At 36.5% G+C, this 25514-nt stretch overlaps 1 protein-coding gene across 1 annotated transcript in view; it reads left to right on the top strand.

Moving 5' to 3' along the window:
• The window catches only part of LOC107750472 (adhesion G protein-coupled receptor L3-like), a 74619-nt gene that overhangs the window by 11155 nt on the left and 37950 nt on the right, over positions 1–25514 (top strand). The window contains exons 4-8 of the mRNA XM_016565839.1: positions 4011–4025; positions 7311–8117; positions 21303–21599; positions 22895–22992; positions 23525–23710. Of these exons, the coding sequence (XP_016421325.1) occupies positions 4011–4025; positions 7311–8117; positions 21303–21599; positions 22895–22992; positions 23525–23710 (1403 nt within the window). The remainder of the gene's footprint in view (positions 1–4010; positions 4026–7310; positions 8118–21302; positions 21600–22894; positions 22993–23524; positions 23711–25514) is intronic.

The following is a 25514-nucleotide window of genomic DNA, read 5'->3' as shown; positions in this document are numbered from 1 at the left end:
GATTTACCCACATATTAATCTTTTCTTTAGTTTATTGTGTCATTGCTTTACTGATATCTACTGTGCTGGAGTAAATTAATTAATGTCACAATGTAAATTAAGACTTTTCTACCTGAGAAAGAACATTGAATTAACAATTAAAAAGGACATAAGACTGACATCACACACAGCGTACTTATGAGCCTTATCCCTCATGAACAAATATAACATCTGATGTTTGCATACATGCATACCATTATGACATCCTTCATGAATAAACATGACGTCTGATGTTTGATTACGTATATACCAATGTACCATCGTGTTGCATATGCAAATATAGTCTCAAATACAGCAATTTCATTGTCGCATTAATGCGAACAAACAGTGCATGTTGACAGTCAAATTTCACAAGTTCCATTTAAAGACTTTTGGCCCCGTCCACCTTCCATAACAAAGAGCCTCAAGACCATAATAATGACTCCATTAGTTCAGGTTTTTATTCACTGTGTCACTGTCAATTTTCCATCTCAACTTGATTAGAAACTTTTGTACTTTCCTAACAGTTTAGCACTGCAGTGATTGCTACCTGGCACCTCAGATCTGTCACCAAATATGAACTCGTACTTGACAGCAAAATACAGTACATATGAATGAACTCCTGTTGCATTTATCCGCCGCTGTCCGGCCTCGTCCCATGCCATGACTCAGCCTGTCAATCATCTGAGGGCAGAGCGATGTGGTTTCAAGTTCTCACGGTTTCTGTGGGGTTGGTGTTCCAATCTGGGGTGGCCATGGCAACGGTGACGATAAATCAGTATCGTATGACTGCGGCACTGGCAGCAGGAAAAGCCTGAATACACTTACACACTTTGTCTCACCTACACACACACACACTCACACTCACATACTGATTCACAAATGGGTGGAATAGCCGAGACACTTGCACAGAGCTAAATGACACTAAGGACACGCAGGCAGGATGCACACACAGTTCTTTTTGACCTTTTGACCATAAATCGTCCTGCACATAAGGGTGGTGAAGTGTGTGTGAGTGCTCATAAGTGCATACATGTGTGTTTGTGACCATCTGGTCAAGCAAAAAGCCTAAAACATTTTTTCCACAGGCCTACTAATTAGTGGGGAGGTCCATCATACATACGGACACGCACACAAACAGTCTCACACACACAGGCAGGTAATTTAATTACTTCAGTCTTAGAAACCCTTGGGAACATGCTCCAAATGTTTTCTTGAGGTGTTTCTGGCTTTCTCTTCTCCCCTGTGATGGAGGAGTTGGCAGAACTCCAGTCAACCTTTCTGCTTTGGCCTCAATATGGGACTTCTGTTTTACCTACACGCTCAAAAACCTTCACCTCATGTAGACACTCAGTACCTGCTCCTTAGATCTGTGTGATTAACTACTGTCTTTATGGAAGGAATAAAGCAGTTTTAAATTACAGTCTAAGAATCTTGTGTCTCTGTAAGTCGTCTTTGCGGTTACTGAAGCCACGCCTTCTTTCTTTGCATGCACATTTGGGTGCATTATGCAAATATTTCCACATAGTGAGGTAGATATGTGGGGCGTGTTAGAACGAGCCGTTTTAGGGGGGCGTGGCAGAGTCTTAACTTTGATAAAGAATATCTCTTTGGTTTTGAGACTTTAGTCTTTGCAACTTCAGGGATCTTATCTATGCACAATCAGCTTGTAACACTCCAAAGAGAAAGGAAAACTTGAAATCGCATCATATGACCCCTTTAAAGGGATAGTCCACCCAAAAATGAAAAGTCTGTCATCATTTACTCGCCTCGTGTCTTTCCAAAACCATACTGCTTTTTTTCTGTGGAATTCAAAAGAAGATAGTCTAAATAGTGTTTCAACTGTTTATTCATACAAAGTAAGTCAATGGGGTCCAAAACAACATTGAACCCCACTAATTTTCATGTTTATTATAAGCGCTCGCTGCAGTTCTTTCTCATAGAATTCGAAAGATTATTAAAACTGTATAGTTTTAGTTATAGTTATCGTCTTTGGTGTGAACTGCACTTTAACCATTTGTAGGTTGATTCCTAAAACACTGCACTGCAGTTACATCCCAAATGATGTACTTAACAGTGTGCACATTTTAAATGGGCATGATATAATACTGTTAGCTTTAGTGTGTTTAGTCCTTTCCCTCGTAGTGCACTACATCTCGTTGTTTTTGCACTACTCACACTAATCATACAAAATGGCATTCAGTAGTGCAGAAGTATGTGAAGATGGACGTACCCTGTCTCACTTAACATTGCTCTGTTTGTTTGAGCTTCTCTGCCAGCCCAGCATAGCAACATTGGCTCAACCAATAGCGTGAATTTGGGGCGGGGATATCTGTTTGACTGACCAATGACAGACTGGGAGTGTTTTGGAAACCTGTTTGAAAACAATCAATATTTTTGCAGTTCTGTTTCTGTTCAGAAATCTGTTTTCTAAATACATGTTATCGATCTTTCTGTGCATAATTTACATTTAATTTCTTCTTCTTTTCCTAATTCTTTCATCAAAATGTCAATCTTCCAGGGAAATTAGATATTTCTTTCTGGTGGCGTATGTTGGACCTCTCCAATCATTTAGTCCGCTTAAACCCCGCCCCTCACTTACAATTGGCTGCAAGCTCGCATTGAGATATGCCTCCATCCAATCAACAAACGGTGGATGGAACCATGTCCCTGACATACATTTTTTTTCTTTTTCGATAATCCGCTTTGTCACACTACAGATCAAAAAATGTCACTACCTCAGTTTCATCGTAACTTTAGAAATGACTCTGGTAAACATACAGCAGAAACCTATGTTACATCACCCACATCAGCCTGTCGGTTAGTTGTGACGGATAGGGTACTAGTAGAGGAAATCGTAACCTCCCAGCAGGTCTCGACGCATCCTGTCTGTTCAGGCACTTTTTTATTCATTATCACCGACAGCCAATGACTATCTGTTATTGATCCTTTTACAATGTGACTGAAACTCGACTAAGTGTGCGTGTGGGAGACATAATTACTTCTAAATCAGATCTCCTGGAACCTCATTCACACACTCACACAGTTTCTCTCTTGTGTGGCGGCTTATTTATTGAGTGATGCATTAACAGTTCATCCTCATGCATATTTCATAGAGAAGAACACACACAGACACATACACAAAGGAACATAAATTGTTGCAACTGTCTAGATTGTAATTTTTAAAACAAGGCAAGCTCTTATTGTCATTGCACGAGTACAATGAAATTATTTTAGTCTTCCACTGTTAGTTGCGTAATATTTAAAATAAAGAAAGAAATGTAAATGTAATTAGAGAAATAAAGATGAAGATGAAAAGTATATAAAAAGAAACAAGTATAGAAGACTCCAAATTAAAAGTGTATGTAAATATAAATGTATGCAAAGATAGAAATATAACAATTTTTACATTACTAGCGTCACAAACGGAATTGCAAAAATACTAGTTGTTTTCAAACTTTTGAAACCACTCCCCCTTTTTTCATTGGTCAGCCAAGCAAATAGTCCTGCCCCTAACTCACTATGATATTGTGTCAGGCTACAAGATTCTAATATAAAAATGCAAAATTCAGCTTTAAAACTGAAGTAAAACCAAATTAGAGTGAATCATATATCTTATATGAAATAAATGTATAAATAATGATACACGTTAAGTCTGATTAAGTCTGAAATTTTGATGAAACAAACCTTATTTCTTTCTTTTTTTTGTATTCTCTCTCTAGTTTCCTTTTATGCATTCATTTTTCTGGTTAATAGGGTAATATCACATGGGCACACTATATTTGTTTTCAAAAAATTATGATCACATTGTTAATGGAATTTCTAGAGTATAAATGAAGCACATTTAGCTACTTTCGCAAGATTGGGTTAAGATACGACACGCATTACATGCATATGGAATTGAATTACTGTGTACTATTTAATATTGCATCATTAATCTGTTGTTTCTCTCTCTCTCTTTTTTTTCTTCTTCCACCCTTTTGTGAATGCAGAAGTGGAACAGAGAGGTAGGTCCATTACTTTAATGTAATTTAAGTGTGTAATTCACTGTCAGGCTGTTATGGTGTTATTTGATACTAATGACAGATTGGCGATCAGTAGCTCTTAATGGTTTATATTAGGAATGCGGAGGAGAAACTTGATCTCAGACCAAGGCTGTACTCCCTAAATTAGACCTCTATTTCTCACTGTCTCCTCTCTCTTGATCTCTCTCATTGTATCTGGTGGCTTACCATGTATCAGATGAACAGTGAGGTGTTGCCGCTGTTTAAAACTTAAGATGCCGATTGTGCTGACCACAAGACGTGGCAGTGGGAAACTGATGTCTTGCGATGTTAAAGGGATAGTTCACCCAAAAATGAAAATTATGTCATTAATTACTCACCCTCATGTTGTTCCAAACATGTAAGACCTTCATTCATCTTCAGAACACAAATGAAGATATTTTTGATGAAATCTGAGAGCTTTCTGACACTGCATAGACAGCAACGCAACGTTCAAGGCCCAGAAAAGTAGTAAGGGCATTGTTAAAATAGTCCATGTGACACCAGTGGTTCAAGCGTAATGTTATGAAGCTATGAGAATACTTTTTGTGTGCAATGAAAACAAACGTAACAACTTTATTTAACAATTTCTTATTTTCCGTGTCAGACTTCGACGCGCGTTCACGAGAGTATCATGACGCATGGCCTTGAACGTTTCAGTTGCGTTGCTGTCTGTGCAGGGTCAGGAAGCTCTCGGATTTCATCAAAAATATTTTAATTTGTGTTCCTGAAGGTCTTACGTGTTTGGAATGACATGAGGGTGAGTAATTAATGACAGAATTTTCATTTTTGGGTGAACTATCCCTTTAAGCCAATCTTAAAAGGCCTGGGGTGAATCTAGACTGTCGGACCTTAACATAATAACTTTGCAAAGCTAGAGATGATGCATGAACAGTTATCAGATTCATCAAATGGCGAGAACACTCAAATTAAGTGAATTGGTATTTTAAAATGGAGCATTTTATGTCAGGTTGCCTTGATTTGGAACAGAATGACATGCATATTACAAAGCACATTTTAAATTGACAATAACAGAAAAAATAGTCATTTTACTGTGTACTTAGGAGCCTCTCAAGGTTTTTTTCCAATACCTTTTTGCCTTGACACATTCACCGCTGGCTTCTTGATTGTAATGTTTGAAACTTTTTCTGTAAAGCTGCTTTGCAAACATATGCATTGTAAAAATGAACACGAGTTGAATTGAATGCTTGAATATGAATGTAGAAAAAAAAAATAGTAAGTTACCAAAACATTTGACAGTCACAAGTAATAATAATAAAAAAAAAAAAAAATTATTAAATGCAAATACACTTGAGTTTATCAAAGGACAAGAGAAGTTCCTGGATTGGGACATATTGTGGAAAATTAATGCATCTAAAACAATAAAAGGAAACAGTCATCCAGTAATAGTTAAAATACCAGCCACACTTCCCATGAGGATGTCCCTCATTCTGGGAACGGAATGGTGGGAAAGGGCCGCTACTATGGCAGGCTTTCTGTGTGACTGTTTGTGTGCGACTGTGTAAGTGTATCTGCATGGTTTGCAGGAGTATCATTATAAATCAAAGAGAGCGAAAACATTAGACGTTCACACACACACACACAAACACACACACACACACACAAACACACACACACACACACACACACAGAGGGTTTAGTCACAAGACTGTACATTTATAAGATATGCATGAAAGCCTGGCCTGCTGGTGGCTAACCCTGGTTTTAATCCAGTCTCAACTGTGTTTATTGGTCATTGATTTTTCACAGTACTCCAAAATGTAGTTTGAATTACCCCCAGAAAATTTTCCCAGGGTTAGAAAATACTGTTGCTATTTTTGCCAGTAATATATTGTGGGTAAGTTCACTGAAGAGAATGTTAGTATTACTACAAGCTGTAATTCTGGAGGACAAATTAAGGTTGATTTGCATAAAGCTTAACAGATGATTATTTTCGTCTTCACATTTAATGTACCAGGAATAATAGGGTGATGATTCTTAAGCGCCCCCACATAAATGTTCACACCGTGTGAATTGTCCTCAGGGTTACAGAAGTCGGTGAGACAGATTTTCAGAAACTCCTGAGGGATTCTGCAGGAGTCATGAACTATAAATCGGGTTACTAGTCATCAGATATGATTTAATAGATCTCTCTCTATCTCTCAGGCACAAAGCATGTAGCTTTCTGATAACTTTAGTTTTAGTCCATTGCAGATGTTAATGTGTTACATGGATCAGTGACATACAAGAGTATTCATAATAAAGAAAAGGAAAAATCGTTGTTAAAAAAATCTAGTTTAAAACACACACGCCATGTTCTTAGAACCTCTTTTGCCAAGTTTTAGTGCTCTTTGTATTCATGTTGGTTTTATGTAGTTTTGATTTTTTTGATTTTCAAATAATGTTTCAATCTGATGATAATTATTATAGAAATTATCATGTGATGTAACTACTGTAAAAAAAATTATATATTTTTCTTATGCCTTCGATATATCGTAATTAGAATGAAAAAAATCAATGTAAAAAGTACAAATCTTTTTTTTAACCTTTATATAGCGTTTTATACAATACAGATTGTTTCAAAGCAGCTTTATGGAAAATAATGATTCAGTGATGCAAACAAAATGCAATTCTCCTGTAAAGCAGCTCTAAAAAGACAACAGTAAACAGTCATTGTTCAGTTGAGATCAGTTCACTTGATTCAATTCGGTTCAATAACTGTGTAAAGTCCATCAACATTTGAAATCTTTACAAATATCACGAATTATTCATTTGTACGTATGATTACATTTTAGAAGAGTCACACCACGTTTTACATCTGATCTAAGGTAAAATTGTCTGATATTTTAAGAAACATATTGACCTTGACAAAGTCACGAGGGACTGTAGGAGTCCCTGTTTATTTTTTTGTGCGTATTTCTGCATGTTAGTTGCACCGCATGAATTTTTTGGTTGCACCACATGACTTAGATTTAGTGGACAAAAGTTTTTCAACTTCGATCTACGGCTAAGGATTTCTGTGCAATAATTTCAGTCTATTAATCATGCTTTTTCTTCATTAAATCGGGACAGTTGTATCGCCCTGACATTTTTGACTTTGTGTCCTCAAAATTAATTTTAATTCACAAATGAAAAACATGCTCATCATAAAAGAGAGTACAGTAGGCCATTGCATGTGTTTTTAATAAACTAACAGGATAAAAAGTGCATTTAAATATGACTAACTCACTCCCTCTCTTCCTCTTTCAGTCTTTCTCTGTCCAGGTGTATTGAGAGGTGTGTATCAGAGTGAGCACCTCTTTGAGTCGGACCACCAGTCTGGTTCATGGTGTAAAGACCCGCTACAGTCATCCAACAAGATCTACTATATGCCCTGGACACCTTACCGCACAGATACACTGACCGAGTATTCATCTAAGGAGGACTTTATTGCGGGTCGTCCTACCACAACATACAAACTGCCCCATCGTGTGGACGGCACCGGCTTTGTGGTGTATGACGGCGCACTTTTCTTCAACAAGGAACGTACACGCAACATTGTTAAATTCGACCTGAGAACTCGTATCAAGAGCGGCGAGGCGATTATCGCTAACGCTAATTACCACGACACCTCGCCGTATCGCTGGGGTGGGAAATCTGACATCGATCTGGCAGTGGATGAAAATGGACTGTGGGTAATTTACGCCACCGAACAGAACAACGGACGAATTGTGGTCAGTCAGCTGAACCCTTACACGCTCCGAGTGGAGGGCTCATGGGATACAACATACGATAAGCGATCGGCCTCCAATGCCTTTATGATCTGCGGAATCCTGTACGTAGTGAAGAGCGTTTATGAAGATGACGATAATGAAGCGTTGGGGAATAAAATTGACTACATGTACAACACAGAGAAGAGCCGTGAAACGCACCTCAGCATTCCATTCCCAAATTCATACCAGTACATCGCAGCTGTGGACTACAACCCTCGAGACAATTTGCTGTACGTGTGGAACAACTACCATGTTGTCATATATTCTCTCGACTTCGGAAACAATGACAACAGATTGGGCTTTGGTGAGTTTCCCTTTAATTTCAACTAATTTGTGCCACACATTTTCTCTAATGTGACAATTTTGAATCCACTGGTAACTGAGTCACAACGTTGCATTTAATTAGAATTAACTCTTTCCCCGCCGGCATTTTTTAAAGAAAGTTGCCAGCCACTGCCAACATTTTTGTTCATTTTTACAGAATGTTCATGGCCCCCAGAATATGTTGTTGTATGGATATCTGAACATGCAAAATGTCAAATGAAAGAACAGAGCCTCTGCTTTAAAAAAACAAAACAAAACAAAACAAAAACATTTTATTCTAGCTTCAAGCATTTTTTTTGTTTCATGAAAAAAGCAACATTTCAAACAGCAATTTTGAACGTGATCACTTGTTTCTGCTTCTTCTTCACCGTGTTTTGATCAGAAGATGTGTAATAGCGCCTCCTATCATATAACAGTGAAAACACGGAAAGTCGGAAAATTCCGTCAATGGCGGGGAAAGAGTTAAAAATACGGTTACACTTTATTTTAAGGTGTCCTTGTTACAGTGTAATTATACATTTAAGTACTGAGTAATATTAATTAACTACATGTACTTACTGTAGGGTTAGGATTATTTAGGGTTAGGATTAGGGCATGCAATTATGCATAATTAATTGTTATTATAATAGAAAGTACGTGTGTAACAAGGACACCTTAAAATAAAGTGTTACCAAAAATACTTTTACATTTATGAAAGCATTTTGTGATCTTAGGTGTTTGAGCTCATTTGTTTGAGCACTCCAAGCAATCTCGGGATGATTTAATCTATCTGTGAACCCCACATATTAACTGAATTAATTAAAAAGAACAGTTAAAAGAATGACGAAAGTAGTCCAAACATTGTGTGTGCTACAGTGTCTTTGGGAGTAGTTTTTGTGGATCAGGATCAGATCAATATTGAGGTCTTAATACTCATTGTACTATAATGTTCCCCTCCAGAACTGAGTTTGTGAACAGGATCAGTTAACAAATAGTTCTGTTGAGCAGTTTCTTTTTAGAGAACCATTCAATCCAGTTCAAAGTCCAGACTGAGTGATTTGTTCATCAAACAGACGGATTCATTTGGGGAAGACTGTCAGTGAATCAGTGAATAATGGCTGAAAGATTGGTCTGTTCATCAAACAAGAAGACTTGGAATATAGCAGAAGGACTGATTTTTTTGGTGTGGGTGAGCAAATAAAGACAGAATTTTCTTTTATGGGTGAACTGTCCCTTTAAACGTGCGCCGTCAGGGGTGAAATGTATTGCTCCCCCACAGTCTAATTTATTTTAGAAGTATTGTACTACTCTGTGATTGTCAGTCACAGATCTACTTTGAAGAACTAAACTGGCAGAGTTGGAAAGCCCTGTCATTTTCACTCACTCGTACAAGTATTCAGGCCAGTGATAAAAGAGACCTTCAGGATTTTCCCCCTGACTTACATTTTCAGAGAATGTTATTGTATAGGTTATCAGAGTCCATTAGTCAGGTTGTTTTTCACTTTGTTTTATTCCTTCTTCACATTGAGAGCTGTATTGTATTGCGATTTTAGTCAGCTTGCCAGCTGAATTAATCATTATCTACAGCGTAAACAGTTATCATCTACTGACATCCCTATTAGAGCAGAGCAGGGCAGAGTCTATCTCTTTGCTTTTAACTGGGTCCAAATGGAGCATATTGTATGAGATTTGCTTAATAAATTGCGAATAGATTCTTACATGCTCTGTCAGTTTATTACAGAACAGCTCACAGAGCAAGCAAATACTAAATGCAGCTAATACACATTTCAACTCTGAATATTTATACGTTTCTGAAACCCACACACTGATTCGTGCAGAATTTAGTAATTCATTTTCAAAACAAATCTCTAAAGGTGTAAACAACTTAAAAAAATACAGACATCATCTGCAGGTGTAAATATATGTACTGTAGGTGCTTGTTAATGACACCGCCTGCATGCATTTTCTTTATTAACATACTCCACATCAAAGATCTTGTAAAGCTTGAGTTGTTAGCCACCTAAGCTAATGCAGATCAGACGCTGTCTAGTGGTATATCAAAGAGAATATTGCTATAACAACAGCATCTTTGTGTAGTTCAGCGTTTAATTAAATGTTATCTTGGTTTAATTAGTTTTTCATTTTGTCAGCACGTCAGCTTTTAAAGAGAAAAACAGAAAAAACAACAACATTTTGTCAAGCACAGCAGAGGAGAGGATGCTCTAGAATAAGAGGCTTGGTGCAAGATTTAACGCCACGATTCTTAATAAATTAACAATCCGCTCATAATGGAAGCGACGCGGTCCTCCATAAAATGTGCTGCACACATCTGAATATTTGGGTTGAAGTGTTCTGGAACAGTGTTGTAAATACAACTTAACCACTGATTTCTAGTCGTGTCCTCTTTTGGAAGGCCAAACAAAGTAGTTTCGCTTTCACAACGAAACACAGCGTCACACACGGTGGGCTTGAGTGAGCAGAGGCGGCGGGCTTGAGAACGGCGCGGTCGGCAGATTCGACGAAGGAGCGGCAACCACATGTGACGACCCCGGGCTGGACTCGGCTTCGTCCACGGTGAAAGCCGATCCGGCGATCCACAGCGCGAAGTTGATGTATTTCCTCAGCGACCAGCACGGATCAGCTCCAGGCATGACGAAGCGGATATCGTCCTCTTTTGGAAGACCAAACAAAGTAGTTTCGCTTTCACAACGAAACACAGCGTCTTCACGACATGGCGGCGGCGGCAACAACAATACTACAGCGAGAATAAAAGTTACGCCTTCTTTCTTTGCGTGAACATTTGGGTGGCGTTATGCAAATCTTCCCACATCGTGACGTAGATATGTGGGGGCGTGTTAGAACGAGCTGTTTTAGGAGGGCGTGGCTGACTCTTAACTTTTATAAAGAATATCTCTTTGGATTTGAGACTTTAGTCTTTGCAACTTTACAGATCTTCTTTATGCACCAAGAGCTTGTAACACTCCAAAGAGAAAGGAAAAATTGAAATCGTATCATATGACCCCTTTAATAAATAAAGTGTGACCAATAACCTTTTAACAATTAATGGTTCAACTCTTTTGACCCTTATTTTTGGTTTGTTGCCACAAACACAGACTGCCTTATAAAGTGTTGCTGTCATAGCCATAGATTCCCCCCAAATACAACAGTTACTAGAGTTATTGTTACTACAGTAGTAACTTGGTATTATCATAAGTCCCTGTTGTAGCGTGTCGGTTCACTCTGCAGTCATTGTGTCAATGCCCCAGGGCAGCTATTTTCAAGTCACGCAAGTACACCTCCAATCTACTGGAAAGGGAAAAGACTGAAATGTCAAAAACGATGTGCCATTTCGATAACATATGGCAGTTCGACAATAAAAAAAAAAAAGACAGCTGTGCTTAAATCAGTAAGCAAAAATGTATTTTTTAGGTTTGCCCAGCTCAGGCGCATTCAGAGCAAAATGAGCAAGCAATGCCAACAAGCCGATTACATCTTTTTATTGAATGGCAGGACGCCATATAGAGTGTTACAATTTTTCTCTTTTATTGAATGGATTCTTAAAATGTCTTGCTCTGTTTAATGCAGAATGCATATTCATTTCCTATGTTTTCATAACAACATCTGCAGTTTCTGTGATATTTTGACGGAAATGAAGGATACTATAGTAAATGTAAATGCTTGCACCTGCTGAACCCCCCACTTTTAATGTGAGTTAGTTTTATTTAATTACTTTTTTTAAGTAATTTTTATAAAAGTTTTGTTTGGGTTTTATTTTTAATATTTATTAATGAAGTTTGACATTCTGAATACGAAAATCTCATGACTTTTTGTGTATCATTAACAGTGCTCATGAAAACTGAAAAAATATGTTGACAGCTTATGGAAGCTACTCTGTTTTTACTCATGCATAAAAATGACATGCTACATGCATAATATGAGCTATCAACAACAGTTTGACATAAACAGTTAGCAGTCGTCAAAAAAGTGAGTTGGTCAAAACTTTTTCTCTTTTATGACTGGGATGTTTCAGAAAGCACTAGAATAATACAGAATATTCCAGAAACTTCTAGAATGTTCCCATCCTTGCAAAAGCAAAATATCTGCAAAATTAGTGCAAAAACTTATCTGTACTAAACCAATGGTTCATAATTAATGATAGAAGTTCTGAAATTTACCTGACCTGAATATTTACCAAAATATTGATGCTACGTGAAAATAAATAACACAATAATAATTAGCACCACATAATTACAGAAGAAGAACAAAAAAAAAAAAAAAGTTAAACAAATATTGTGTTACTAGTTAGTATTAAGTCTGCACAAAATAAAATGAAAAAAAAAAACCACAACTATATTTCCATGTGTAAGTAAGAGTGCTATCATATTGAGTGCAGCAGTTTTAATAGCTGACACTGTTTTATCAACTATAAATAGTATAAGTATAAGTTTCGTATGTGTGCTGCATGTCCCTGAACAAAGTGTGTTTCTCTTGGAAGAGTTTAAGTGCTTGTGAAAGCTCTATCATTCAGGTCAGCTGGGAGGACAGTGAAGGATTCAGATCTCCAGGAACAGTAAAGAGAGAAGATGAAAAGACTGAAAGAGAGAAGATTTGCCTGCGGTTATGTGCTTTCCTTTCCTCTTTGTATCTTTGACTTTCTCTTGCTGCTTCTTGATTTCTTTTTCTTTTTATAGCTCTCTCATTGTCACTCTTGGGTGCAAATTCAAGCTTTTGCGCTACTTTTTTTGGCTCAATATTTCAGCACAAACCTGCATTTTATTCGCTACCACGAATAATTCAGATTAACCGTCCACAAAATGCACTTGAACAGCGCTGCTGCATTGTGAAGCGCTATTAAGGCCTGATGTTCAGCATGCAAATTCAGTCTAATTTTTGCATTAGATTTGTCTGTTCAGACCAGTGCGTAAAAAACGGCAGACGGGCTGAATGAAAATGCACATTTAATCTCAATAGGTGGCAGAAATATCCCGCAACTTTCTCTGACTGACACCTGCTTGTCAAAGGGAAGAAAAGAAAGTCAAACAGCATTTACATGTTTTTTTATTTAAACAGCCGTTCAGATTATTGTATTTACTATAGTGTTTACCACTAAATACTAAATACAAGAGTACTGAGAGTCAGGTTCCGGGATTCTTACTCTGCTATCTGTCGCTCAGCAAAATAGTCTGTGAGCACCACAAAATCATAGTTTTATAACAGCATGTGACATGAAAAAGCGTGAATCTTATTGGGTGGCCACCAAAAAGATTAAAAATAATTAGGAAAAAAATATTTGGTTGAATTGACGGCAGCTGTTCATACAAATTAAAATGTTTATCACACTGAATAGGTCACCCAAAATGATGAATCACCAAGGAGCACGGTTTTAGCTAAAAATCTTCTTTACTGTTCTACGCAAGAAAAAAAAAAGTCACCTACATCTTGGATGGCCTGAGGGAGAGTAAATTAATTTAACAGCAAATTTTCATTTTCTCTTTAAGGCCTTTCTGATATTAACGCCAATGAACAGTAAAGTGAATTTTGTCGGAAAAAAAATGCTTGTCAAAGGGAAGAAAAGAAAGTCAAACAGCATTTACATGTTTTTTTATTTAAACAGCCGTTCAGATTATTGTATTTACTATAGTGTTTACCACTAAATACTAAATACAAGAGTACTGAGAGTCAGGTTCCGGGATTCTTACTCTGCTATCTGTCGCTCAGCAAAATAGTCTGTGAGCACCACAAAATCATAGTTTTATAACAGCATGTGACATGAAAAAGCGTGAATCTTATTGGGTGGCCACCAAAAAGATTAAAAATAATTAGGAAAAAAATATTTGGTTGAATTGACGGCAGCTGTTCATACAAATTAAAATGTTTATCACACTGAATAGGTCACCCAAAATGATGAATCACCAAGGAGCACGGTTTTAGCTAAAAATCTTCTTTACTGTTCTACGCAAGAAAAAAAAAAGTCACCTACATCTTGGATGGCCTGAGGGAGAGTAAATTAATTTAACAGCAAATTTTAATTTTCTCTTTAAGGCCTTTCTGATATTAACGCCAATGAACAGTAAAGTGAATTTTGTCGGGAAAAAAAAACATTTAGTGTACATTTCCTATTAATCATGATAGAAGTAACTCATCATGATGAAGAAGAGCGTTATAACGGCGATATATCAACATATGTGCAGTCAATAATCAACATTGTTAAAGAGCCAATTCAGGTGTCTGGATCACAGTGGTGGAGTAATGCTGTACATTCCCAGTAAAGTATATCGATTACATCCTCCACAATATAGCAATCAGAACAGACCAGAGACGGGGAATTGTGGCTTGCAGCTTGTAAGCGTTCATTATTATTAACCTGATTTGCATCGTGAATATAGTGCTAAAACAAAACAGATAGCCTTTGCAAATAAAAGTCTATCAGTATCAGCAGTGAGATTCTGAATTTCCACCATTTATTTTATATCTTTTCATTTTTTTTTCTCTCACATATGCAGCTGTACATCCAAAGATCACAGACACACGCACACACACACACACTCTGAGCCATATTCAGAAAAAAACAACTGATAGAAATTAAATTAGTTCTGCTCCGTTAAGCATGTTCACACTGAGGAAATAAAAAACATGCACACAAGTGTTTCACATGTAACACTCACCATCTTGAAGTCTTACTGCAGAGGTGATAGCAGTTTAATCTGCTGTACTTTAAAGCGCACTCTCAACAGAATAACTCTCTCACTCTCCTACCCAGAATCCTCTTCCTCCAGGTTTGCTTTAAAGTCTGATGCTAATGTAATATGTTAGGATTGGCACCGCAGATGTTTAAGTGGAATAGCCTCCGTGCTCCTTTAGTGGAGTGAAGACTCCTGTTCTCTGCTTTTATTAAACGAGGGAATGTCTTACATACGGTTAAAACTCTCTCCATTGGCAATTACAGCTCAGCACAGAGGGAAAACTTTATTTAAACCGATCCGCAGGATCAAGAATGCACCTGGATCTGCCAGCAGGGAGTTTAACGCAGATCAATCAGTAATGGAGTGATGTTCACACTCACACTTGTGTGCACACACTTCAGAGTTCTAAAACATTCTCACATTAACACACACGCATGCACGCACGCACGCACGCACACACACACACAGGGTCTAAAATAAAAAATTTATAAATATTTCTTATGCAAGTGCAACTGTATTTTACATATTGTTTATTTTTGTAAAAATATTTTTTAAAGTACAGCACAGAGGGAAAACTTTATTTAAACCGATCCACAGGATCAAGAATGCACCTGGATCTGCCAGCAGGGAGTTTAACGCAGATCAATCAGTAATGGAGTGATGTTCACACTCACACTTGTGTGCACACACTTCAGAGTTCTAAAACATTCTCACATTAACACACACACACACACGCACGCACGCACACAGGGTCTAAAATTAAAAATTTATAAATATTTCTTATGCAAGTGCAACTGTATTTTACGTATTGTTTATTTTTGTAAAAATATTTTTGAAAGTATCCGATATTTAGGTAACACTTTACTTAAAGTCTTTATGATGCATTATAAAAGTAGTTTTAATGCATTAATTATGCCTCATAATGCACCATATAGTGCATTGTATGATCTCATGAATAATTGTAAGTAAAGTGTTACCAATATCTAATTTAATTATTATATTTTTGCAAGTATGAGAGTAGGACAAAGTAGTTTTTCCTTGAAAAATTGTGGCAAATAGCACAGATCATTGAGTCACTCACAGTCACAGCAGTACACACAAGCTGGTGTCTGTCTCAAAATGATACTGCACCTGTCACAAAAACATGAAGACACGTCATTATTTTGTTCCTCATATTTTTGTTTAGATGGAAATGCAAGGAAAATAAAACTTTAAGCTAGTGGTTCTCAAACAGGGATCCTCAGCAAACCTCCAATGAACACACAAGCTGGTGTCTGTCTCAAAATGATACTGCACCTGTCACAAAAACATGAAGACATGTCATTATTTTGTTCCTCGTATTTTTGTTTTGATGGAAATAAGGAAAATAAAACTTTAGGCTAGTGGTTCTCAAACAGGGATCCTCAGCAAACCTCCAATGGGGACTTAAGATGACTTAAAAGACTTTAAAATAAACCAAGACAACTAAAATTCCAACTAGCTTGAAAATCCTTGATACATGAGGTAGCCTAATTTTGAAAGTAATTGAATTGAAAAAAAAAAATTGAATTAAAAACAAAAACAAAAAAACATTTAAATTAATAAAATCTCATAACTCCATGGCCATTATTATAACAACAAAATACATTTTTCTAGTCATGCCAAGATCTAAAAAATATTTTATTATGTAGAAGTTGTGAATAACAAATCCTTAATCCATATCCAGGATGTCTGAATATTGCTGTGGACAATTGAGGACCTTGAGTCAAAACGATTGAGAACCATAATGCTTAAAGCATTATAGATAAACCTCTGATTGTGAATTGTCCACGGAGGACAACGTAATTATCAGACGTTCTTTACTGGACTTGAATAGCATTGATTTGAATAGCTCACTTCATTTACTTCAGTGAGGGTTAGATTCTTTATAGTGATAATTCGTACTGATGCCAGTAAATCGTTATTTTGAGTCCGATCTTTTTAGTGAATCAGTTGAACCGTTACACAAAAGAAGTCTATAGAATTTGTTCCTGAATCAGTCTGATCAGTTCTCATAGCTCATTGAAGCAAGAAGCGTTTCATTTGAACATGTCTGTCTTGTGAGTCACTGACTCTTTGAACTCAGAAGCGAATATTAAGTATTTTGAAGATTTGACTGATGTAAGTTACTTTAATAGCTGAATTATGAAAATGTTGTGAATAAAATACACTGCAAATATATTTGAGACTTGACTGTTAGAAACTTTTATTAGCATATATATGAAAGAGAGTTGTTTTTAATTAACAGCATTTTATTATCATTTTTGTTTTCAGCTGAGATCTAAATACAAATCATATTTAGGTTTCTAAATTACTTTGTTTTATATGAGCTGAATCATGGCTGCAACAAACTGAACTGGGAAATGTGAAATTACAGCAAACACTGTTACAAATAAAACAAAATCAAAAAACTATAATCACCTACACATGGCTTTATTGGAACATTTTTGTGCATGTAATATCTTACACCAGGATATCAGGGACCACATAGTGACATAAAAGAAGCGAACAAGCTGTTCGAAAGAACCAATTCATTTAAATCATGTTTTATGCTCCAGTTCCTTAGAAAGTCTTTCCCCGCCATTGACCGAATTTGGAGTTTTTCACTGTTATACAGTAGGAGGCGCTATTACACATCTTCTGATAGAGTACTGAATGTCTGGATCAAAACACAGTGAAGAAGAAACAGAAACAAGCGGTTGCGTATGCAAGCAGATGCATATGTAAAATAACGCGATCATCAATCATTAAACAGCATGTAAATCAAAACTGCCTAACGTTACTGAATGAAATGTCGACTCAGGAAGTGTTTTAGGACTGTGAAGCTTTGGATGTGTTGATGGAAGCGATCGACTCCATCTGTGTTTTGATCATCCATCTGAATCCGATCCAGACGTGGTCTTTGACAAAAACGTGATTTTCTCAGCTTTTTGTTCAAAATATTGCCCTTTTTTTTAAATGAAACTTACCCACATTCAAGTGTTGATAATAAAAGAATGCATGAAGCTAGAATAAAAATTCTGTGTTTTGATCATCCATCTGAATCCGATCCAGACGTGGTCTTTGACAAAAACGTGATTTTCTCAGCTTTTTGTTCAAAATATTGCCCTTTTTTTTTAATGAAACTTACCCACATTCAAGTGTTGATAATAAAAGAATGCATGAAGCTAGAATAAAAAATTTTTTGTTTAAAAGCAGAGCTCTGTTCTTTATTTTGACATATTGCATGTTTAGATATTCATGAAAGTTTTGTGAAAATGATCAAAAATGCTGGTGGGGGCTGGCAACTTAAAAAAAAAAAACGCTGGCGGGGAGAGAGTTGCTGAGTTTATGTAGCAACACCCATTTTTACTCATGTTTGCTGTTTGGCAAGTGTTAATTTTGGACCTTGCTCACACAGATACACACACATTTACACAGACTGCTGACCTAGAGCATCTCACCATGTAGATGTGAGAGGATAAGAGTGCGGATTACAGTGGTAACCCCACCAAGGGGACTTACATTGCTATTATTACCATACTGCTGATAACAGGAGGAAGAGGAGAGGAGGCTGGGCTTACATTTTTCCTATATGGTGGAGTATATTTTGCATCTTCATTATTATAAATTCTCTCTTGTTTCTGAACTCACTCTTTTTAGGACCTATAACTAGTGGACCCAGAAAGTGTTTGGACACTGAAGTCACACTTAAAAATGTGTGAATGTCACTGCATTATTTACAAAATATCAAACCAAGTGGCATTTGCATACAAATGATTCTAGACCTTTTCTGAAAACGAATGTCACTGAGCCGTTCTTACAATTACTTTTAACCAATTGGTGTCAGTGACACTTTAGACACATTAAACAACCAGAATGCATGCAAATAATTTTGTGCCCAGATATTTTATCTTAATTTTGAACAACATATCCATTATTTTATAGTTTGAACCAGACATTGTGTGACAGATGCACTACTGTTCAAAGGTTTGGGGGGGCGGTAAGATTTTTAGATGTTTTTGAAACAAGCCTCTCATGCTCACTAAGGCTGCATTTATTGAATCAAAATACCGTAAAAAAAAACAGTAATATTACGAAATATTATTACAATTTAAATATGGGATTTAAATAAAGTGTACTCCATTTACATACTGCATGTTAACATGATTTAACAAAATTAAAGAAATAAACGGACATTTAATCGATTAATTGCAGAAATTATTACTCTACCACCTGCATGTGATGTCATTAATAATATTGTTGAACCAACATGGTTCACAGTGTGAACAAAAACAAAAACAGGTGTGAACATGTTTACTATGATCTCGGGAAATGTTTTATTGCGCCTTTCCTAAATAAAACTAAGAATAAAAAAAAAAATAAAAAAAATCTTAGTGAACCCGAACTTTTGAACATTAGTTTACTTAATATTTTGTCATATAGTGCAAAGACATTCATGCATTTTAAGTCTGACTTAAATGGGACTGCTATAGACACACTGTTTGATCGCTCTATCCATACATCTTTGTTAAACGAGTTGTGTGGATATCTGACCAGGTTTTAAATTTCATCATAAACAGCTGCACAAACTTGCACCAATCACCGATTCCTTGCGCGGTTGCAGAGCTAATACAGTATAAATATTGAAATTTATATTGAATATAAGGTTACGCTTTATTTTACAGTATGTGTACTTACAGTGTTCTTACCCAAGAAAGTATTGTTAAGTATAAGGTAATTACATGGGTTAAGGTTAGGTTTAGGGTAGGTTCAGGGTCAGTACCCAGTTATTGTAACTGCTAAAATACGTACATAGTATGTATATGTGGAACAGGGCTGTAAAATAAAGTGCTACCGAATATAATTTAAAGGCAGAAAACATATCAAAATATATAAAACTATATGTTTCAGTTACAGTTAAAAGACATTTTCATTGGTCCTAGAATAGAGCCTTGTGGGATCTTGTTCCTGCATTCTTTTCATATCCACTTTTTATTAAAGTACATCGCCATGGGCAATTCACAGACAAACATGAAAATGGAAAAGAAGTAGCATATCTGTCCTCTAGTTTTTCTCTTTTATCCTCTTCAGAGTTCTGTCCTTTTTTCCAGCAGTCACTGCGGCAACAAGAGCATCTCCAGATAAACACGGCAAGACAGAGATACAGGGAATAAGAGACAAAAAGAAACAAAAAAAAGAGAGGGAAGCTATCGCTTTAGTATTGCTCTTCGGCTCTGTGTGTGTGTGCCAGTACGTGTCTATCCACACGCACATGTATTGTAGACAGAACTCTTACAGCATAGTTTAGTCTAGCCCAGGTTTTAAGGGATGTTTACTCCCTGCCATGTGAAATCCTGAGCTTCCGACACAGATTCTTTCTCACTTTATATCAATAAACAAAGCTACATATATGCATTTGACTGCTATATGCCTGATTCAGGCCCTCAGGTGTGTGCTTGTGTGTTTGAGAGAGAGACAGAAAGGAACAGAGCGTGCCAGTGGGGAGTCATGACGTTTAAACATCATCTATCTTTGCCTCTCTGAAGTCCTTGCACTCAGGGATCTGGCCTGTCAAAACATACACTCCCAACTGCTGCACAGGGCACAAAGACACACACACAAACACTCTCCAGAAACCTGACTCATTCAGTCATCCCTGAAACAGCGGAGATGCCTAGAGAGAGACTGAGATTGAAGATGTCTCTGCTTTAGCAGTACTTTTTGAGCAAATGTCTGTGCTTAAACAGCTGATATAGAAATACAATTTTCTAATATTTAAAAGAGTATGTGAAATGTAAATAAGTGAATTATTTTAATTGTTATATAATTGACAGACACATGGCTTTTTAATTAATATTAAAATGTATATATAATATGTACTATATATGAATAATTATATATATATGTATACGTGTGTGTGTGTGTGTGTGTAATTTAACAAATTAAATAAATTATAATTTATTATAGAATAAATCTATAATATTTATCAATTAATATAATTATTACATCAAATTATTATAAATTGTAATATTTCAATAATAGAATCAATTTCAATTGTAAAATCTATCTATCTATCTATCTATCTATTATTTAAAAATATAAATGTGAAATGCATATATGTAAATAAATATAATATTTTTAATCGATAAATTCTTGACAGCTACATGGCATTTTTTTATTTTAATATGTATAGAAACACACACACACACACACACACACACATATCATATATATATAGTTTTATGTCAATTATTTCTTTTAATAAAGGAGTGTTTTAATAGAATATCAGTTTTTGCTGTGATATCTAAATTGACATATAGTAGTCAACATTTGAAGTGGATCAAAAAAATTCATCAAAGTTGTCCTAAAACCTAAAACCAATTCTTTTCTTAGGACAACTTTGATTAACTTTTTGATCCACTTCAAATGTTGACTACTGTATAGCATTGCGAAATCTCACGTTCATTTCTATTGTAAGTGTTAAAACTCTCTCTTTCTTCCAGATCCTCCTTCTTCAGTCTTGCTTCCTGATGCACTTCCTCCAGCACGCAGCTCCACGACTCCTCCACGCCCATATACGGGCACGCTCCGCCCCTCCCTCACTACTACCATGACAACCACCATGGCTCCGCCTCGCCGTCATAACAACATCCTCCCAGGAGCCCTGACACGGTCGCCTCCATCCCTGCAGACTCCAGTCGCTGTTGACTATTGCGCCCCACGTCTCACTGCTGAAATCTCCTGGCCACGGACACACCAGGGACAGGTTGCTAGGCAACCGTGCCCACCTGGCACCATAGGTTAGTAAGAGAGTGATTAATCTATTATTAGGGGCAGTGTGTGCGCGCAGAGGTTTATTTTGTTTAATGTGTATCGAATACATCAACTCTTAGGCTAAGCTCTGTGTGTGTGTGTGTGTGTGTGTGTGTGTGTGTTGCGCTCTTGGAAAGATCTGATACACTTCAACAGTGCAACAAAGCTCCTGATAAAATTGAATTCGTTATTCAAACCTGTAATTAATTTATCATCCCAGTGTTTAGAGCTAAACTCTTCATTAGTAATTCTTTATAATTATGTTTAACAATAGGAATTCTCGCAGTACAAATAATTACATAGTAATTTATTATTTAACCGAAATAAAGTGGTCCCTAAAAAATGTGAGAATGTCTCCACAATATGTAACAAAATTCAAAACCAAAGTGTAATTCATTAGAAAGATAGAGATTTTAAAAACATTTGCAAAACATTTCACATGGACTCAAAATAGTTCACCCAAAAATCAAAATAGTTCACCCTCATGTTGTTCCAAACCTGGATGACTTTCTTTCTTCTATGGAATATAAAAGAAGATATTTTGAGAAATGTCTAAATGTTTAAGAGGTTAATTGCAACCAATAACCATAAATAATAAAAGGACCGTAACTGAATAAACATTAATAAGATTTAAGAGCTGCTCTGGATGAGCAGATTATCGCTTACTAATATTAATGACAAATGAAATATGAAATTTTTGGTTGTTCTTCAATGCTTCAGAAGATTTGGAAGTCAAAAGGATCACTTCATGGTCTATTGGTCACCATCCAGTTTCATTTTATATAAAAAAAAGAGGTGCATTAACTTTCTGTTGAAATCTTCCTTTGAGTTCCATGGATAAAAACAGCATATAGGTTTGGAGCAACAAGAGGGTGAGTAAATAATGACAGAATTTTAATTTTAGGGTGAACAATCTCTTTTAAGTGTGATTGAAGTATGACAAATACTTGTTCAAGCCACTGTATGTGGACATGAACGTGTAAAAGTTATGAGAGGTATGTATTTACCTCTGTGTATGTTGAGTTAATATTTAAAAAAACGTATTTCCTGTTACTGCGGTTAGCTTGTTCAGGTGTTCTGTCAGTGCCACCTCATTATGTGGGCAGCTGCCAGCTGTTGATTGACACATTATGTACCGCTTGTAAATCTCTCACCCTGCTTGTGTGTGTGTTAGCTTTGACAGCAATTGCAAGGCCATGTTTTTCTCAGTGTGGATGTGCATATGCCTGAGCGAATGTGTGTGTGTGCTGTGTTCATGTTTTTCTTTATTATTATTTTTCAGGTGTAGCCACGTTTAATTGTTTGCTTGGCTACTGGGATCCGAAGGGACCAGATCTGAGCAACTGCACCTCACCATGGACCAATCACATCACTCAGAGAGTGAGTAAAAACATGGCACCATGGGAAACAAGCTAATGGCATATCAGCCTATTTAAAAAATTCAGTGGACAGCGATATGCCTATAGCAGATATTCTTAAAGCATAATTTGGCCTGAAGGTTTTTTAACAGAAGGCACAAAAGCTTATCACAAAGAGCAGCCTGTAGCAAAACAGCTTTAGTGCACAACAAAATGAGCCAAAAATTCAACTGTCAATATCAGCTGCAATTTATTCCACTTTGCGGCAAAATTGCAAAGAGACAGCAGCGCGGCCAAAAGTGTCGTGCAACAGCGGCTTGAAATCATGTGGCATGTGTGTGTGTGAGTGTGCATGTGTGTGTAAAGTGTGATGATGACTGAAGCTTATCAGTAATGTGAAATGGATTCTTTCGTACTGCAGAGAGCAAATCAGAAAATAGGCAGAATCACAAATCTATGAAGCCATTTGTTCATCTACTTATTCGGCCATCAAGGGACAGAGAGAATAAAATCAATATGCCCACGTACATCTCTCTCTCTCTCTCTTTCTGTAGATGAGATCGGGAGAAACGGCTGCTATAGTAGCACGAGAGTTGGCTGAACAGACGAAGGGAGAGCTGAGACCCGGAGATGTCCCATCTACAGTCAAAGCCATGGCACAACTGGTGGAACTACTGGATGTACAGCTGCGAAATCTCACCCCGGGGGGAAAGGACACAGCGGCACGGAGCTTAAACAAGGTATCCGAGCTGTTAATAAACCACGTACGCTGTGCAGGTAGTAATTACACAATTATTACATGTTTATTACATGTTAATTACATTGCCTTTTCTTTAAGTTTGAGAAAGCTCATTGTATCAATGTGTGTTTTTGTGCGAAAAGGAGTGGGAAAGAAAGTAGTGCTCCAATTCTGTGCAGAGTACAGTGTTTTAGGCAGTAATCCTGATACAGCCCACAGATCAAAGGCTTTAAGGCCCAAATGGGAAAACATCCCGTTAAAAACAGCTACTGCTCGATAGACAGAAATCCGTACACTCACACACACTCTTCTAAATAAGGACACACAAATTAAAACAGCTCATGAAGCCCCGGTGAGTTTGTCAAATTAACAAAAGAAGCCCCGACATAAAAGAACAACAACAAAAAAAAACTTCAAAGTGGTGAAACGCGCACGCCGACTGCACAGCAATACACATATGCACAGATGAATTTGTGAGAAGCATAATGAATGTCCTGTCAGACATCTAATGCACACAAATATATATATTATGCATATCAAAGAACTGGTGGTTCACGACCCAAAACAAGTCACAGGTCTGTTCATAGAAGAAACAATGCTTAGTGAAAATATTCAAATGCAGCTAACTAGGAGTGTAACGATACACTTATCTCATGATTCCGTTTGATGATACTGATGTCACAATGTACTCTCACAATACTTTAAACAAAGCCAAAATAAAGACAAGTTAAAAAGGAACTTAAAAATGAACTTTTAAGACATATGCTAAACAGTTAACAGAAAGTTATTAAAAATGCTCAATTTAATATTACATCAGAGCTGGTCATGAATAAGCTTGATCTTGGTCCTGGTTCCCAGTGCACGGGACAATTGTGACACCAGAATAGAAATATTAATTATTTTGCTTAGCTGAAAACATAGAATTATGCTCTGTCAGAGACTACATACATTTAAAAATTGTACATTAAAAAAAAAAATTAAAATGATTATCACTTATATTCAAATACTTTTAAAATACCTGTTTGATGCCAGTGCATATTTATCCAATAAAATAATTTACATTAAGAGAACAAACAAATGGCAATTTCCCTATTGCATTATCATGCATTATATTCAGTAGTTTAATAGTTTACACCTAGTATTAACAACAATATTAAAATTAAACTGGTGACGGCATGGTAAAGATAATTAACATCCATTCATCCTAAACAAAACCCAAATTACTGTATATTATATATGCTGAGAGCATTAATTACTTCAAATAGTTTTGAAAGCACAATTCCATTGAAATTCAAGACATTTTTTAAACCAAAACTGTGAATTTTCCTGTCACTCTTTTGCATCTGGTTGGACCTTTTGTGATTTATGATCATATTAATAAATTTCTACGCTTGGTTTTAAAGATATTTTCGTTTACTTTTGTACAACAAATTATTTTAGTCCAGGCAAAATCTGGGTGCTGACGCAAAAACCAGTTGAGAACGTTGTAAGGGCTTGCCCTCAACAGACAGCTCTGCTTTCTCTGCGCATAAAGCTGCAATAGGAGAAAGTATTTTAACGTCAAAAAAATTACACACATCACATTAAATGTATCTAAATCTAGAGCAGGGCATCTCATTCATTCTCTCAGGAGCCAGCTGAACACTGCAGGGCCAGAATATCACTTTACTAACTTTAAACATCCAGCCTGTCAGTTTCCTATTACCAGCATCCAGCTAAAGTTATCAATTACACAAACATCAGCTCATCTGCAATAAGACACAGTCAGACACCTCTGCTCCATTCAGACTTTATACGTCTCACTG

Source organism: Sinocyclocheilus rhinocerous, unplaced genomic scaffold (assembly GCF_001515625.1).
Source record: "Sinocyclocheilus rhinocerous isolate Xijiao unplaced genomic scaffold, SAMN03320098_v1.1 scaffold1, whole genome shotgun sequence".
NCBI lineage: Eukaryota > Metazoa > Chordata > Actinopteri > Cypriniformes > Cyprinidae > Sinocyclocheilus > Sinocyclocheilus rhinocerous.
The sequence above is the reverse complement of the archived record's forward strand: the minus strand, read 5'-3'. Positions and strand labels throughout refer to the sequence as shown.